Below are 16,627 nucleotides of genomic sequence, written 5' to 3' on the forward strand. Positions count from 1 at the left end.
AGATGCCTTCAACAGGTGTAACATGACCACTGACTAAACAGACTATCAGCGTTCTGCCGTCCTGAAAAACACTGGTGTTCCTTTCATTCATTCTAGTGCTGCTACTGTACCATGTTCTGGCCAATGTGCTTCTGCGCGAGGACTGCAAAAGCTCCTCCAGCTGTTGGTTTAATAAAAAGTGAATGATTAACAAATCTGTCAGTGAATCTATCTGCTTCTCCATCACAGAGTTACAACACGAATAATTAAATAAACAAAACACACATACTTGGAAAATTATGTTTATTTACATTATCTTATCATATAGTTTGTAGGATAAACTCAGGGGAAAAACATAACTGTAGTTTCTAATCTGATAATAACTAATGATTAGGGTGAACGTTTTTTAATATAACCAGGTTAAGAAACTCAGTTATAAAAATGAAATGTATTCAAAAAAATATATAAAAAAGGAATATAGAGGTCTACATACAGTATGTCTGTGTAAACCAAGACCTGATTAGAAAAATAAAAACAAAGTCTTGATAAGTAGCTTCATAATTACAGTGTACACATTCTACTTCCCTTCATGGTTTATATCTTACAGTCTCCCCGTGTAATAAACTATAGTGACATAAATGCAACAAACAAATGCCACCATAATCTTAGCACAAAAGACATGCCTGTTATTTGACATGCGGAAACCAACAGTCAACTGTATAAATGCAGCTGCCTCATGAGCATATCCAGTCAAAAATACAAATCATTTTTGTTAATAAAAGGATTAACTGTTGTACTATACTGTACATTGAATGATCTACAAGATTTAATTGATCAACAATCACACAAAGACACAGTAAAACTAAGACGCCTCTCTCACTCCACCTCAAACCAAAATCAATATGCAGACACCCTGTGCTTTCCCTTTTGTGGCCCGAAGCAATAGGCCAACGCAACATGTAAAGGTTATTAAACATGTAGAGACAACTCAGAAAATTCAGGAACGTTTCTTCAGCAGAAATGATTCAAATGCAGGATAAAAATGACATCCCATGCGGGTAGTTTCAAAGGTTTGCATAAGTCAGCTTGATTGGTTAATTTCTGCACGACAGAGGCAAATGATTAACAGGTGAAGACTCCCGAAGGGAAAGATAAAAAGAAGTCAAACGTCATACTGATGCATGATGTAAAATGTGCTATAGACGGCTCGTATGTACTGCAGTCCAGTAAAAGCAAAAGCCAAAATGATGCATCAGTTTCTTATATCAACAAGTGAAATATCAGTTCACAGTGATTAAGGCCGGATAGAATACCGAACATGCTTTCTCTCACACTCCAGAAACTACCACTCAAGCACTAGAAACGACACAGTATCTACTTAAAAGGAGCTTGTCAGAGTTGAGACCAAAAATATACTTTTGTATATTACAGCAAACACAAGGGCTCCGATAACAAAAGGAATACTTAGGTGTACTTCTCCTATGTACTCAATTTCTGTGTGTAATAAAACTAGTTAATCATTCTTCTGCCTATATGACATAATACTGTCTATTATCTCTGAGCAGCATTATTATGTTTAACCAGATTATATGGTACAATATGGTTTCTCAACATACAATCACTGCAAGGTGCTACTGTCTGCTACTTCAGCAACCGCACACAAAAGCTAACAATCCCTAACATTGCCACAGAACAAGGTTTGCTTGTATCAATGAGCGTAAAATACACAAACATCTACAGTATGATCAATGTATGCATTTGTTCCCATTTTGCATTAAAAATAAGTTTCATTATAAAAATGTTTTGCGTCGAGCATAATCCTGTGCCAAGTCAGATGTAAAAACAATGAAATAACGTGTCCCATGAGTTTTAAGGAAAGACTAAGCATGCATACAGTCACATGAGTTGACTCCATGGTCCTCTGTGTGTAGTGCTGTTTATACAGTATTCATTTTACATGCTGCTTGTCACTTCGAAGTAAATGTTTTGGAAAATGAGCGTGTTCATCTTATTCTTCCTCCTCTTCCTCCTCCTCCTCTTCTTCCTCTTCTTCTTCTTCATCGTCATCTTCATCGTGGCAGTGGGTGATCTCCTGAGGCGTCTGTGCGAACAGGTTTGGAGGTTTGATCTCACTGAAGGAGCGGGTGAATTGGTTGCGTTTGCAGTCCAGGTCTTTGCACTCGCTGCAGTGTGTCCGGTTTCGTGTAGCCAGCGGCGACTCTGTGTCTATGTCCACATGAGTATGTTCAACAGTTGATTCATGCGGCATCTGCCAAGACAGAATGAAAACAACATAATAATTATGTTCACTAAGTTAGAGAGAGAAGTATCGATTAGGGGAATCAACAAAGACAGAAATGATCACATTTTGTAACTAATGTGTACATTGATAACCAAAAACGTGTTGCTTCTAAGAACGAATACTTTCCTTGTTTAAAGGATAGGCCAGGATACAGTGGCTAAGGAGGTAGAGCCATTGTCCTATACTAAGTAAAAGGTTTAATACTGTTCTTGGGCAAGACACTTCACCCACCTTAGTGTATGTGTGAATGTGTGTGAGTTGATGGTGAGTTTATGCAGATTAGCACCCACATTTCTGTCATTGAGTGTCGCTTACTACAGTGGTTCACACTGTGGGGGCGGACCTCCCAAGGGGCGGTACCTGGGATTGCAGGGGGGCTCAGAGCTTTGCCTTGTCAGTGCGTCTGACCATAAGAGCTAATATTTGAGGTAACTAAATGGCAAAATTGGAAATTATTTTAATGCTTTGATATATTTGTGGAGCCCGCTGTTTTGGACAAGGGGGCTCGGCATGACTACAGCTCGTGCCAGGGAGACTTCCAGGTTGGGAACCACTGGACTGGCTTACCACGTAGCGTACTATATAGCTTGTTAAGTTTGTATCATATATACATATATACACACACATGAAATAAGAAATACTCACCAGGACATGAGCCGCTCTGAACAAGTAGCTGAAGGGATAGTACAACAGGTTTATGAAAGACGCTGCGTATAAATCGGCATATCTCATGACCTGAGAGGCAAAAAGAGTCTGTCTTGATCCACTGCGGAAGAGACTTCCCATCATGCCGTAACACATGTCCATGTCATGTGTGACTTTCTAGAGGAGAAACAGAAAAGGCCACATCAGTATTTATCTTAAGTAAGAAATTCTTTTGCATCTTAATCCAACATCACAACATGTATGGGAAGTCAGCTTTCAGCCACATTTTTTTTATTTGGATATAATGAAGCTTAATTATACAATGCCAGGATTTAAAGACGGTAGCCTCAAAGTACACTATTTATTATCAATTTTTAAAAATAGTTTGGTGTGACTCATTTTCATCGTACCTTCCCAGGTGAGTACACAACACCAAAGACTTTTTGCTATTTACCACTAACTTATTGTGGGAGAGGCGAAAGCCTGCCCCAGCAGCTATGGGCCTGAGGATTAACAAGCCTGAACAAAAAAAAGTGTCAGGATAACCACTCCACATGCATTCTCCACAAGGGGATTTTTTTAGAGTCGCCAAATAACACAATGCGTGGCTTTTTGGGCAGATAAATGAAATGAAATGCGGACCGGTAGCAGCTTTATACTTTTGCCGTTCATTTGTTTTGATGGATATACCCTGAGTGGAACCAATTATTGCATTAATAGATGGAAATGCACTCTATTCAAAAGCTGTGTAGGCAGTGTCAACAACAGAACCATGTGTTAAACGTGGTGTGTGGGTATGCAACTGTCGTCATAGTAACATGGTCTTTTCTTTTTCTTTACCTTGACTCTTCTCTGGATGGTGCTAATGTCAGGCCTCTCATTGCTGCTGCTGTCCAAGTGCCTAAGAAAATAGACAGACATTAAAACGATGGGTACATAGAGAGTGGTGCTGCATGATGTGGGGAAAGGGGGAAGGGCAGGGGAAGGGGTGGGCTAAATAGATTTTGGGGGGAGATAGTGTATGTTTGCCTGGGGAGGGAGTTGGTTCCTGCTGCTACTCGTGTCTCTCTTAATTCTCTCTTCAGGTGGCTGTGAAGCTCTAATAGCTCGCCCCTACTACTGCTGCCTTCCAGACCATTTTCCCTTTGACCTCACTGAACTGGCCGTCTACTGATACGGGGCTTCTGAGGGGCGATGTGTCAAGGGGATGGCGCAACATTGAGTCATGACAGGCTATAAATAACAGTGGAGAACCCGGTTAAAAGGGCCAAACTACAGTTCAGCCTTCAGACTTTGGCCTATTGACCCGCTCGTTCCACAAACACGTGTGCACCGGCAAATAAGCTCTACTCTCGAACAGTTTAGTAGCACACAGCAGAAGTGATGCCGCAGATGAGAGAGATGAGAGACAAATATGGGAAAGTTCATGGGACTTACTTGTAGAGCTCTGCCAAGAATATGTCCAGGCCTTGTAGTTCCTCAAATAAAGCTGAAGAAAAGAAAAAGGCTCAGTAGTCAAGTCAGATCTAATACAAGCAGATTAATCGTGCTTCATAAGAACATATACTTATGACTTGCGCAGTAGTTTAATTGTTTAAGCATGTGACGAACACCAAAAAAAATTATTTGCCTCTAGACAGAGTTTAGGATTGTGTCAATAATTTAGTGTGTGTGGTGTGCTTGTATGGTGTGTCTCTGGGGAGGTGGGGAGAGTGTGAATGCGACAATGTGTTTGGATGTGTGAGAGGAGGTGGGTGTGAGAGAATGTTTTTAAATCTGTAAAGCACATGTATGAAAAGCACTATATAAATAAAAATGGATTGATTGAGTTGAGTTGAATAAAACTATTTCTGGGATGCCTGTTGCATTTCATAATAATAAACCAATGACGATTTACAGTAAGTAAAATACTGAAGCATTAAGACACTACAGTGTGCTTCATGTATTTGCCAGTAGTGACCCGGCAGCAAACAGAAACGGTATGGTCGTGCAGCGGTTAGAGATTGTGCTTCACAGCGAGAAGGTCCCGGCCTTTCTGTGAGGAATTTGTATGTTCTTCCTACGTCTGCGTAGGTTTCCTCCGGGTATTTCGGTTTCCCCTACCACTAAAAACATGTACAATAGGCCAGGATGTTTGAAAGTGTGACTGGGGGACAGGTGCAAATTAGCCTAAGGCTATAATCCGGCATGGCGTGTTTACATTCATGAACCCCATGAGTCTTCATTAACATGCACTGTCTCAACCACAAAAACGAATAAATAAAAGAAGTTACGCAGCTCTTATTTGTATTGCTTCGCTTGTTAGCTTATTAGACAATGTTTGTCATACATAGTTACAACAGACAATAATGTGATACATTTGACCAGTTTCAAAATGTAATGAGCTGATAATGTAATGTAATAACAATTTGTTCTGATAATGATGATTGTTCTATGAAATATTCCTATATATATTTTTTTTTTTAAATCATTGCATCCAATAATGTAATAATTCATCAAAACTGTTTCTACTGGAAACATATGTTTTGGGCAGTTTTTAGCAGTTTGCTCAAACAGCTTTGATGGATGGTAAAGTTGTTAGTTTAAGAGTCATCTTAACAGCACAGCTGTCATAGCCCCATAGAATAGAATGCATCTGTATCATGATTAATTTATTTCCATCTGAGAAGTGGCTTTTTATTTATGGAGGGACTTACAGCTCTTGTCTGTCCAAACGTGCAACTCCTGCGCCAGCTCAGGAATGACTAGGAACGTTCTCCAGCCTTGACGTTTCTTGGATTTGAGGATGTCACCGAAAATATGGTCCCCAATATATATGATGTCTTTGCCCTTAGTCCCAAGCAAGTCACAAACTATATCTGAAGATCCTAGAGGAGTCAGAAAGTCTCAAAATAAGTGAACGCAGTTCTGAGTAGTCCAAATAACACAAACAGGAATCCCTCCTTACCTCCAGAATAGACAATACCATGCTGCAGAGGTCCTGTGTATGTCCCTATCTTTAGTCGCCCCGTTGTCTGCAGTAATAATGAAAGTTTCAAAATATATATATTGGCAAAAGGCAAAGATTGTGAGAATCATTGCCTAAAATATAATACTCACCGTATCAACTTGTCTAAGCACGGTACCCTCACCAAAAAACAAGGGCTTTCTGGCATCAACTAGGATTAGGTCAAAGTAAGACTTCCAGGGCCGGTGGGCGGAACCAGGCTGGAGTACAAAAACAGTTTTGTTTTAACACATACTGTACTTCACATAGAGACATGTTTCTCGTACATGTGACGGCCTATGGAACTTCTACCTTGGGGCCATGGGGAAAGTCAAACAAGTAGGTCATGATTTTCTACGAAGAGACAAAAAAAAGGAAACCAAGCAACTGAAACAACGGATTTTTTGTGAATAACGAGTTAAGTAAATACTACTTTGTGATGCCTATACATACGTCAGTGTATTTGTAGTCACTGTTGGTAGCCAAGAACACCTTGGCAACTTCATTCATTCGACTAAGGAGAAGAGGCAGCTTTCCCTAGAGGGAAAAGAGTGACATAAAAGAGGGGATTAAGCTCTGGGCATCGAGAGCTAAATAACACAGGACAGCATGGTTCATGAATGCAAAATACTTACATCCCTCACTACATACTTCTCCAGGTTTTCTACCGTCTTTTCCTTCAATGTACCCTAAAAAAGAGAAACAAATATATATACCGCACCATCAGTGTGTTATCAGTGAACACGTGGAGGAAGCTAGTTAGTTGGTAAAGACAGACAGACGATATTTACCTTGAAGTGCACCCAGTCTACAGCGTCCCTCACGTCCTGGAACATGCTCTTGTAGGACATGAACAGGTCTCCATCTTTGAACCCCATTTCACAACTGCAGGAGAAAAGCAGAAACACACACATTCATAGCTACTGGACAGATCGCGGCTACGAACAACTCCTTACAACATGACACTTGTTTTTTGTTTGCTTTCAAATGGGATAGCCTTCCCTTGTTGGAGGGGTCCCCAGCCAAACAGGAAAGCATTCTCCCCCTAAAAGACCAACAACCAGGTTTCAGAGGACAACAGACATGCAGCCATTCCATATAACATTTGCGATTACAGAGGTCTTTTCAAAAATATAATCATTTATTACATTTTTTATAAGTAGTAGTAGTAATTTGCAGCATTAGTGCTTTGACTATTAGCTACAACTCTATTGGTAACATTTTGTAACAAGGTATATCTACATTTACAAACACAAGTCGATCATGAACTAATACCAAACTGATAATGAAGTACCATATTTTCCGGACTATAAGTCACACTTTTGTTCATAGTTTGGCTGGGGGTGCGACTTATACTCAGGTGTGACTTATATATAATTTCACGTTTGTAATTTTCACACTGACAGCTGCTAGAGGGCGCTCTAGGCTTGAGTACCAGCAGTATCTGCTACTCCTGTACAAGATAAAAAAATCGGTAATAAATCAGCAGAAAAAAAGTGAGCGAGAAACTTGTGAGGGACTGGAGAAAAGCGGAGGTTACTCTTACTGCGATGAAGAAAACAAAAAAAGCTAATCGCTTGAACAACGTGCTGCCGGGCGAGGCTTGTCAACGGTGCAGTTATTCCTCCATGCCTAGGTATGCATTTTTTGGCTGGTGCGACATATACTCCAGAGTGACTTATAGTGCGGAAAATACGGTAATTATGAATAAAGGTTTGCAAACAAAGACTTAATGATATATACTTCAACTTGTATGCATGGTCCCTTTTCAATAAACTAATAATAATAATTTACAAATGACATGCAACACACAGTACATATTATTAACGTCTTCCTTAATAACATCTATTCATTATTACTTCACAGTTGGTCCATTTTTAGTTCAAGATTAACTTGTGTTATTATAAAGTGTTACCACTATACTACACTAAGTTTAATTCACATTCATACAGGTTGTACAACTAGCAGGTGAAGATCTCAGGACTGTCCCATGCTGAAAAAGGGCCTTTTTTCCTGACCCAGTTTTGGCTCGCATCTGTCTTTGCAGCACCATGCCCCAAAAACATGTTTGTTTGTGTGTTCGGAAATATAAATACCTTGTGTATCTGTCACAGTTGGAGAAAAAGTCCACGAGACAAGCAAAGAGGTAGGTCTCTGTCAGGGCACAATAGAGAAAGGCGTATTTACAAGTCAAATATTATCGGAAATCAAAATTCAAAAGATGTGTCTCTCACCTGGGAGGTTAAAAAGAGTGTTTAGGATATAAAAGCGCTCTGTGTCATCTCTCTGGATAAACTTGTTTGGGTATCGCTCACGGATCTCAGGACTGGAAAAACATGATGGTTAAGATCTTGAAAATGAATAAAGACAATCATTAAGATAAATAAATGATACTGACCCCCTTAGAAAGTTGAATCCATGAACACAGACAAGTATATTACCATAGGCATCCACCTTCAACAGGTTTCCATACATTGTGTCAAATACAAGACCCCTGTGAGGAAAAACAGAGCGCTGTTGAAATCCTTCTGGTCCGATGCATTTAATTAACAGTGCATTAACGGAACATGGATTGAACACAGCTGAGATTAAACATGTGTGTGCAAATATTGGCACCTTGTGGGGAAGGCTGGATCATAGACGAAGCTCAGCAGCTCCTGGGGGTAACCAATGGAAACCAACCGCTCTACTGTGAGCTCGAAGCCCAGTGACTCGTACTCTGGCGACTTATACACTAAACACAAAAAACAGAAAAACACAGGATTATGACAAGGGTGATCCAATAATAAAAAGTTTCATTATATGATTTCAGAAAATACGGTTTGATCATTTTGCAGCATAATCTTGTTTTGTAACGGCTGCACCATGGATAATTAGGGTGATTTCTCTGTTATGAAAGTCATGAGGAAAGGTCACGCAGCATGTGGGCTAAACGCACTAAGCACACTTACGTGATTACACCTGAAACAAAACTATACAGTAACTGGGGGCAGCTAGTTTCTATTATGTAACACGTGAAAGGAACTTAAAAGGCTGCTCCCACGACGAGCGCGTTGTCCAAATATCTGATACCAACATGTGCTCACTGTGTATGCTGGTCCTCTGCCCTTTAAAGTGTACAAAGTCCTGGATGTTCTGTCAGCAAAGCCACAAAGATACAGGATAAGGCGTCAAAATTAAGATTAACTCAACTTTCAGCAGCGGCTCTAACCAGCCCTGTCAGTGGCAAAAAGCATTTAGCCCACAGCCAATCACTAGGGACGAAGGGAGGGCTTCACAAATCAAAACAGACAATGATGGCCAAAGGATTAGAGTGCTATCTGACACTGGGATAAGAATAAGTCAGATGTTATTTATACAGATGGCAGAATTCAGTGGAGCCCTAAAATAGATGCTGCAAACAGGAAAACATCAGTGTCCTACACCATGCCAGCCAGCTTGACTCTATAAATTCATGATTGTGTGAAGAACCTCACACTGAACCCGTCTCATGCCAGTCTTTCAGCTCCAAGAGATCTCAGGCACTACAAAGAAAGAAGACTATTTTTAGGAGCTGTTTCCCCTTCGTCACCTCTACTGTCATCACTCTCTCTTTCTTTAGTTCCCTTTGGGGGTCGCCACACATTCTGACCTTGAGACATTTTGGAACGACGATGCTGAAAATCCCAGTCAGTACAGTCTGTATTAACTACTCATTAAGTACAGTCCAATTGAAAATGTACCAAAACTAAAATGTGATTCCAAATGCTGGCAAACATTCCAACCTGCCTAAAGGTGTACTGAACTAATGATACCCAAGCAGCTGCTACGTCAGAAGTGTGAATACGTAAGCAGTGATCTGCGAAGCGATTCGTTCCTAAGTGCTAAAACATTGAAGGTTGCAGCCAATAAAGTCTAATGGTCCAACCATTATGGTCAACACGTTATCAAAACATCATGTTCACATTATGTGAAGTGGAAACTGTAGCTTCTTGTGACTCGCATTATTGGCATTTCTGCTTTAAAGGGGTCACTGCACCCTGGTGCATCCCCCTTCTCAGGTTTCACATGTGGTCATTGAACACATGTACACAAAGACGAAAGGAAAAGTATACACAGAGGCGAAGAGCAGAATCTGCAGATCTGTTACCATGGGTCTCCATTAAGGTTGTTGCCAGATCATTACTCTCCACCGTGGCGGTTTTTGGTGTCCTTAGGTAGTTCAAAGTCAGGTCATATCAGGCCTGACCTAAGACACTCCTCGCAAGTTAAGTAAGTAAGTGATATGACAGCGTCCATATTTAACTGTACCAGTAATATAATGACACCATTACTCCAATCCACCAGTGGAGAACGTGTGAAAACGAACATCCTGCAGTGCCTCTGGGACTAGAGCAAAATCTAGGACGTGTGTTCAACTTGCTAGAGCAATGTTTTCCTCAGGCAAAAAATGCGCCCTCCCTTTTGGAGGTCAAATCACATGAGCTAATGTTTTACTTATGGACTGCATATAAAAGTTGTCATCTCGTTTTAAATACCGATTTCGATTCTTTTACAGCTCTTTTTCAAAATGCACTCAAAACGAGCTGTTAAGATTGTATAGCAAATTAATTGTGAACAACATAACCCTTTGTACTTTACTTAACCTTTGTACTTTAACAATACAATAAAGACACTAGTGTACATAATGCACAGATGTCTGTAGCAATCAATCTTAAAAAAACATCACTGTGCACACATATTAATAAAATAGCCATAGCCATCCTTTGAGATCACAACTATAGCAGCCCCACAAAATGATACTTAAACACCTTCACGTTGCAGTGCTGCCACTCTGTCAAATGAGCAGCACCTTGGACCAGCTGAACCATGTTTGTAGCCCAGGCCTGAGCGCCGTCCAACGACACTCGATCCCCACAGCTTCAAACAAACATTAACACTTGGTTATGAGCATCCATAAACAGAGACATGTCAACAGCTGAGCGGCCATTAAATCTCAATGATCCCAGGTCCAGCCCCACAGGACAGTAGAGACTAGGGGAGATCTCTGCTCTCAAGGGAGCCGTCTCGGTTGAACTCAACAAACAAACATGACCCGATTCCCAAAGACAGAGGAGATGTATTCTGGGAGATGGGGACTAAAAACTGAAGCTGAGTCACAGTGCAACATTATATGAAAAATAAAGGTCCAATTTTAGCTCTGTTACTGGTCAGTACAAGTGAAAACAGCTACAGTATGAACATGAGTTGGACTACAATGATTAACTTGATTGAATATGATACATGCATGATATCAAAAGTGATTACGTGAGTGTTTTAGAGGATTGTGAAGGCAAAATGATTAGTTTCCTGAGGTGCATCAATTCACAATAGCAGCTATAAGTCACATAGGCATTTCATTTCATTATTCAGTGACACTTTTTTCTTTGCATAATTGATGTGGCACTGAGACGCTCGGGCTGCAAGGTAATAGCACAAACTACACGAACTCCCCACAAACAGAGGACAGGGAGTGACAAAACCTAAAACAAATGTGTTGATAAATATAATTTGTTTGTTTCATCCCATCTCCGCTCACAAAACCCAACATACCTGCTAAAGTGTAATCCATATCAAATCCAAAGCACTTAATCTTCTCCATTGCCAAGCTTCTGTTGACAAATACTCTGTGGACAAACACAGGAGAAAAACAGAAACTGCGGTTAGGTCTGTCCACAATCATTCAGTGCATTGTAATCCAGCTCCACCTTAAAGCATTTAACACAGAGGTTACACACAATGTAGCATAGGAATATTAAACAGGAATAAACCCCAGTCATGCTATACCAATGTGGCACCACCATGTAAATATTATATGAAGTATGTGGTATGCGACAGTCGCTTAACAGTCCTATATTAATACACTGTTATAATAAATCTATACAATTAGAACTGGCAGGTCAAGTTGATACACATTGGGACACCTCGCAACAGAGTAATAACTCCTATATTGAGTTACATGCTTTGCGGATGGGTTAAACTAAAATAAGAAACAAACCAATGTACAAGCGTTATAGGCATCGTGTGGGACAATCTTCCAGGTCAGCTGTACCTTTTCACCACACAAATAGGTCACAGTAATAGATCAAGTTTACATATCCTGGCTGACCCTATTTCTTCAGACAACGCTCAACAAAAAGTCTGTGGACCACTGGTACACAGTCCTATTGTTTATCTGACTTTTCCAAATAAAAAGGATCAATTTCGCCACAGGTTTTGCAACTAAAGTCAATATTGCTTTATGTTAGACAGATATCAGGTCATAAGTTCAACTCTGAAAACAGTAAAAGGAAATAAAGTTTGACATTATTGTAAAAACAGCAACAAGCATACAGGTAAAAGTTCTGTAAGTATGTGGACATCGCGATTAAATTTTCAAAATACCTTGCTGCGGATCCATAGTGAACAAGCTCCCATTTAGATCTTAGCCCAGCGGAGAACTGACGATGCATTCTGCGCAAAATTAAACCTGGCTTTGACTCCCCTGTGGCTTCAACCTGCTACAGCGGCGGAGAACAATACCCCCGCACTCTCTCTCTCACCCGCTCTGCTTTCTTGTCATTCAGATGTTTTTTTTTGACTTGTTGCAAAAATGATTGTGACCTTTCCGTGCCATTCTCTGTTGTGTGGCATCAGTCAGGCAATGTTGTTGTTGTTGTTGCGCAGCGTGATGTTTGCGGGAACTCAAAGACATCCAGAACCATCACAAGTCAGGTGGAATCAAGCCCATGCCGGCCCGAAGCAACAGCTGTCTACAGATAAGCTACTTCAGCTCTCTCAAAAACACCCAAGCACCACCACAGGAAAATGTTGAGGTTTTCAAACGCCTTCTTTGAAAAGATAAAAGGGGTAAGAAAGGACTATCTCGTGTCTGACAGAGAACTGCACCAGGCTTTAACTAATGATAATCAATGCATAAACTGGGATCAAATTAGCACAGAAGCAAAATGAAACCAAGACTACATCAAGGTAAATTTCCTTACAATGAAAAAATATATACACAGGTGCTCGTCATATAATTAGAATATCATGAAAAAGTGCATTTACTAATATATGATAGACTCATTACATGCAAAGTGAGATATGTATCACCTTTATTTTTCATAATTTTGATTATTATGGCTTACAGCTTGTAAAAAAAAACAAATTAAAAATCTCATAAAACTAGAATATTTTGAAAATGGTCTGTAAGCCATACTCATCAAAATTAAATAAAGCAAAGGCTTGACATATCTCACTATGCATGTCATGTCATGAGTCTCAATCATTGATTAGTTTCACATTTTAAGTGGAATAAATGCACTTTCTCATGATATTCTAATTATATCAGCTGCACTTTATTAACTCTGAGTGATCTTCTTGAACGCCGACTGTAACAAGTGAATTTCTCCTTTGTGAGATCAATAAAGGATTATCTTATCTTATCTTATATGACAAGAACCTGTATACAGTATATACATATACATTGTTATAAAATGTAGTTTGTATTTCCAGAGCAAGTAATAACCCACAGTGCCAATAAAGTGTTTAATTTGCTACAGCGAGAGCCAAAACCAATAGGGAATGCAATTAGGTCAGCCACAGAGATATCGGACAATGAATTAATTTGTACTTTTAGCTTTAGTGTGGATTTAACAAGTATACACCTTCTCCTCTTTGTTGTATTTGTGACCTATTGTTGTATTTATGAGCCAGTGAATTATATAAATAACTGCCATAAATGATAAGGGCCTGGGTGAGCTCATGCCTGTCCAAAGCTCACATGTATTTACAATGGGTGAAGCTCACATGTATTTATAATAGGTGGTGGTTTCTCAGAACTTTGACTCCACTGACAGCAGTGGAATAACCACACAGCGCCCCATGCCCCAAAGAGGGCTTTAACTAACTACTCTATCAGAGCACAGCTGCGCAATAATCTGACAGATTTTTTCCACAGGTCTAATCTTGTGTAGACAGAGATTCAACTCCGGCTGATAGACGGTTTATCTAGTTCTGTGCAGTCGCCAGTCCTTTGCAATGCGGTATATATGGCTCACACAATACGCTGCATTGTTTCAGCTGAGCCCCTCTTTACAACGATAAGCAAAGGTCACTTTTAGCCTGTACCTAAGTCTCAATTAAAGCTAAAATTAAATTAGACAGTAAGAGACACTATTGTACAGAGAAAGATAACCCTGCTGTTATCTTTACCAGTGATTGTGGCTATGACGGCAGAAGTTAGAGGTACATTTAAGCACACCATGCACTTATCGTTAGGCTGTGAAATGCCTTTTAACAAGATAGAGACATGACCAGGTGTAAATATCTTTCTGTTGGGGCTGTGACCTCACAAGTCATTGACAAGGTGACTTATGTCAGAACAAGTGTCACTTTGATCAAACCTGTTAGCATAGCGTGTTCCATACATGTTACTTAAAGAGGGGGCCGGGTCTAGACATGCAAGTAAATGACAATATGTCACAGAAGCATGAATGGACATTACTATTTTATGGCACGGAATGACATTTATGGAACTTACTCTAGGAACTTAGAGTGGCAACTACTATACTGTCTTGCGCTTTTAGAGAGGAGCTCAGTGGCAGAAGGGGAAGAAATTGTTTTTGATAGATTTCACCGAACGCATAAAATACAACTTTACAATTACAAATACACCTTTATATCTGCAATAATAATAATAATAATAATAATAATAATAATGATAATAAGACAAACCAAGATCACATATAAAATGACATATTTGTGTCCAGTAGAAGCTGCACTTGAGCCGCTCACCTGTGGTAAGGCTCTCTTCTGTACTTCTTCATTGCCAGTCCGTCCATGTTGGCGGGCATGTCTGCAAAGTTCTGCAGCCGGTCGCTCCATGAAGTCGTCATCCTTACAACAAATGCCTTCAAATGTCTAAGGAAAAAATATTTCATTGGATTTCCATTAGTTAACAGCAGCACGGATGCTATTTACATTTTAGGATTTTTGATATTTATATTTTTTGCTGCCCTAGTACACATTTATAACTATGTAACAGACGGGTGTTACACTGTGAAGCTGTTGTTGTATTGTCAAACAGCTATGTTTTGCATGATCTGTCCACATGTGTTTACTGACTAAGACCATGTATCTGCATTCTGCACAGCTGATCCGGACTTGTTTTGAAATGGAGTAGATAGAGTAGTTTTTTCTTCCAGCTGACTATCATTCTCCAGTGTCACTGATGAGGCTAGGTAACAGGAAGGAACGGCAGAGGTCAGCTTTCTTGTTCCTATGCCAGCACAAATGTAAATGAGGTGAGGTCAGCAGAGAAATGTCAATGAGACCACAGATTGTACATGGATCTGTCACCAATGTAAAGTTTGCCACGCGACTTCTACGGTGGACAGGGACGGTGCAAAACCCATAGTCAATACTGGTCCAGTGGGGTCTGAAGGTAGCCCTGGGTACAAAGGAAACCTCTATTACTCCGTGGCTTTGTCCGCTGCTTTATGACACTTACACAAGGCAGCGACTTGACAGCACTGTGGTCGACATTTCTGGTTACATGGGCTTATTTTACGCACAATTTACTTAACTAATTCCTTTTATAATCGGGCACTTGCGGTACAGTAACATGCCTTTACTATCTGGCACCATCGCATAGAGGAAAAGCCCACAAGCACTTATTGTTAGGCAAGGTCCCGTTTTGTTGTGCAAAATTATGCACGTAACACTTGCTCGGAGCATAAGCTCGCCTCGCTTGACAGGAAGCAAAATGCACAAACAGATTGCTCAACGGCTCAAAGGCACGAGGGAACACAAAAGCCCTAAATCGTACAGTACATCCTGAATGCCAGCTACTCACCTCGGAGTTCCTGGTTATAAGCACTGCACCGTCTGTCGGTCTGAGCATGCGCCGTGAGCCGCGTAAAACTCTCAGAAATGCGCTGGTGAGGATATGTTTTTTTTTGTTTTGTTTTTTGACAGTGAGCTGCAAAAGCAATGGTGAGTGCACAGTAAAAGGCAGCAGATGAGTGGCGTCCCTGCTCTCACTGAACTCCGCTGCCTCTCCCTCTCTTCTCCCAGCTGTTGTTTTGAGACATTCAGGGGGCGGGGCGTGCTGCTGTAAGTCACTGAAAAGGAGGGGCCTGTCTGCTGTCGTGGCACGATCACGTGGCGCAGGGACCGCGGTCTGTTATCTGTTATCAGCTGATCACATCAAGGGACAGAAAGCCTGGAGCCGATCGTCCCACTCTAAAAAAAGTTACTCATTCACAGATACGGGACATCATAGAGGCCTTTCCTGTCCCACTGCAGCAAAGAGAAAATGATCCACTCAGTGAGCTTGCGTTTGGAATTTCACATAAGGCTGTAATTACTGACTACATTAGACCAGAGGTGGGTAGAGTAGCCAAAATGTTTACTCAAGTAGGAGTAACGCTACCGTAGAATATTTTTTACTCAAGTAGAAGTAAAAACGTATATTGGCCCAAAGAGTAAAAATGTACTCGAGTACTGTGAGTGCTGCTTAACTGTTTGATCGTAAAAGTCTGATTCATGTTTCAGTTGTGACATAAATGATGAGAAACAAAACATGACATAATGTGAAATTGTACCATAAAAACATATAATAACAAATCATTATGAAGAATTTAAGTAAACAATGTGTATATTTGACCTTGTTCTTACCCAGTAGCTGTATGAGTGCATGTCTCCTTTAATTTCGA

The 16,627-nt window shown here is 40.3% G+C and overlaps 1 protein-coding gene across 1 annotated transcript; it reads right to left on the reverse strand.

Moving 5' to 3' along the window:
* Positions 1-291: 291 nt before the first annotated feature.
* On the reverse strand, positions 292-16,027 carry nt5c2b (5'-nucleotidase, cytosolic IIb). Its single transcript, XM_079552798.1, has 18 exons — positions 15,766-16,027; positions 14,706-14,831; positions 11,484-11,557; positions 8,529-8,646; positions 8,311-8,406; positions 8,147-8,238; positions 8,009-8,066; positions 6,704-6,797; positions 6,548-6,601; positions 6,366-6,449; positions 6,225-6,266; positions 6,026-6,133; positions 5,874-5,940; positions 5,623-5,793; positions 4,364-4,415; positions 3,767-3,827; positions 2,927-3,103; positions 292-2,248 (listed from the first exon to the last, which is right to left on the reverse strand). The coding sequence occupies exons 2-18, from the start codon at positions 14,804-14,806 to the stop codon at positions 1,988-1,990; spliced, it is 1,710 nt and encodes a 569-aa protein (XP_079408924.1). The 5' UTR covers positions 14,807-14,831; positions 15,766-16,027; the 3' UTR covers positions 292-1,987.
* Positions 16,028-16,627: the final 600 nt, after the last annotated feature.

Source organism: Gobius niger (assembly GCF_951799975.1).
Source record: "Gobius niger genome assembly, chromosome: 3".
NCBI lineage: Eukaryota > Metazoa > Chordata > Actinopteri > Gobiiformes > Gobiidae > Gobius > Gobius niger.

What these genes read in the sequence shown, in the direction of transcription:
- nt5c2b (XM_079552798.1), bottom strand. Translation starts at nt 14,806, where the DNA reads ATGACGACTTCATGGAGCGACCGGCTGCAGAACTTTGCAGACATGCCC. An exon ending in AACTGTGACAGATACACAAG is followed by an intron (nt 6,798 to 8,008) that starts GTATTTATATTT and finishes TTTCTCCTGCAG; the next exon opens with TTGTGAAATGGGGTTCAAAG. An exon ending in CGTTTGGACAGACAAGAGCT is followed by an intron (nt 4,416 to 5,622) that starts GTAAGTCCCTCC and finishes TCTTTTCTTCAG; the next exon opens with CTTTATTTGAGGAACTACAA.